The following is a 1,867-nucleotide window of genomic DNA, read 5'->3' as shown; positions in this document are numbered from 1 at the left end:
AAATCAATTACTTTCATGGATAAAAAAATCATAGGCTAGGAAGTTATTTAGCTACAAAAATAACATAAGGACTTGTTTAAACAAAAACTAGTAGTTTAAGGAGTTTTTTAATATATTAACCAAAATTAAATTTGAACAAAAAAAAAACTCCGAACAGAAATATTTTCTACAGTAAAAACCAAAAAGAGAGAAGGTCATATTTGGAAATAAAGCGGGGACAGCTCGATTTGGGTCGCGTACAACCGTGTTTCCCACCGCCCATTGGTCCCCATTTTCTCACCAAACAAACAAATATTTTCTTTTTTTTCTCTCTTACCGCGTACTCAAACGCTCCATCATTGCATTCAATTAACATATAAATACCCAAACTCCACTCATCATAACACAAGAAAATCTCAAACTACAATTCCAACAAAAAGTCTTACTATTTCAGTAACCAAACCAGAGCAATTAATTGACTGTCCCAGTTTTTTGTTTTTTTTTCCTCCTATTGCAAATGAAACTAACCAAAATGCCTAAGAAAAACGGTACTGATCTTGGTCGAAGAGCATGGAGTTTCCTTCGTTTAGCACTGTTATGGGCAAGAAAAGGCGGTGTCTTCAAGCGGCGACTCACCATGGTCGACTTCCGATTGGTGATACCCAAGTTTTTAAAAAGTTCAACAGCCGCTCCTCGTCATGACCGTCTTCATTACAAGGAACGTGAGTTTTCTTTCGACGAGACACCCATTTTTCACGTTAAGGTCCACCGTTCTGCTTCCATGCGCTTCCTTCTTCCTTGCATTAGTCCCACCGAGGCCTTAGATTTTGAAGATCATGAAATTTATAGCTGTGGTAATAGCAAAAACAGTTATTCAACATGTTCCGATATTGTTGAAGAAGGGGAAGAGATGGGATATGAAGGTTGTGATGAGAAAAGTCCATATCCATTAGAGGAAGAAGGGATTGATCTGAAGGCAGAGAAGTTTATAGCAAAGTTTTATGAGCAAATTAAGTTACAAAGACAAATTTCTGATTTGGAATATACAGAAATGATTAAGAGAGGAGCTAGTTGAACAATACTTGGGGATTTTCACTTTTCTTTTCTACTTCATTATATTTTTCACCAGTTTCTTGCCGCTTTTACACACTGTGTTTTTGCAAGACTGCGGCTTTTTGTTATTTTTGTAACCACGATTCGAGTGTTTATGATATATAATAGAATTAATACATTACATTTTGGTTGATTGATTTTTTTTAATGTAAAATTTTGTTGTTAGGAATAATTATTAACCATGCAGTTAAGCTGCATATTGTTTTAAGAGAACTAGTATATCTAAATTTTAAACACAATATTATTAAGAAAGACAACTATAAACTCTAATAGAATAAGATGGATATAAAAAAAATGATATTATTTAAAAATGAGTTTTTTTCATAAAAATTACCGGAATTTTTTTATTAATTATAAAAATGACTCACTTTTTTATTATGTACATAAATGATCTGAAATGAATTGTAAAAGTTAGTGGAGTCAAAGAGATTGATACCACCCACTTGCCACATCAGCCAACTATTGGCTGCTAAAATTAAAAAAATCAGTTTTTTTTTTTACTTTTATTAAGTTAGAGGATGAAGGGGAGGAAGATCAAGACTGATTTTTATGTTTTTGTGTTTCTATTTATTTAGAAATTTTTATAATTTCAAGGTATGTTCTATTTAATGAAAATTCGGTGGAACTCCAACACCGGCAAATTTAATGGTCCTTTTTTGGAGTGTAAATTTGATTCCTTAATTTCATATGGGATGACAATTTCAAGTAAAAATAGGGGTCTCGATTGCCAGTGATTTATTCGGTAACGGGTTCAAATTGGTTGTGGTAGGACGAT

General features: G+C 32.9%; 1 protein-coding gene across 1 annotated transcript; it reads left to right on the top strand.

Annotated features, from left to right (window-relative positions):
* The first annotated feature begins 376 nt into the window (after positions 1 to 376).
* Positions 377 to 1,213, top strand: LOC107925555 (uncharacterized). Its single transcript, XM_016856275.2, has one exon. The coding sequence runs from the start codon at positions 497 to 499 to the stop codon at positions 1,052 to 1,054; it is 558 nt and encodes a 185-aa protein (XP_016711764.1). The 5' UTR covers positions 377 to 496; the 3' UTR covers positions 1,055 to 1,213.
* The last annotated feature ends 654 nt before the right edge of the window (positions 1,214 to 1,867 follow it).

This window comes from Gossypium hirsutum, chromosome A12, assembly GCF_007990345.1.
Source record: "Gossypium hirsutum isolate 1008001.06 chromosome A12, Gossypium_hirsutum_v2.1, whole genome shotgun sequence".
Classification (NCBI taxonomy): Eukaryota; Viridiplantae; Streptophyta; class Magnoliopsida; order Malvales; family Malvaceae; genus Gossypium; species Gossypium hirsutum.
This window is presented reverse-complemented; position numbering and strand designations above follow the sequence as displayed.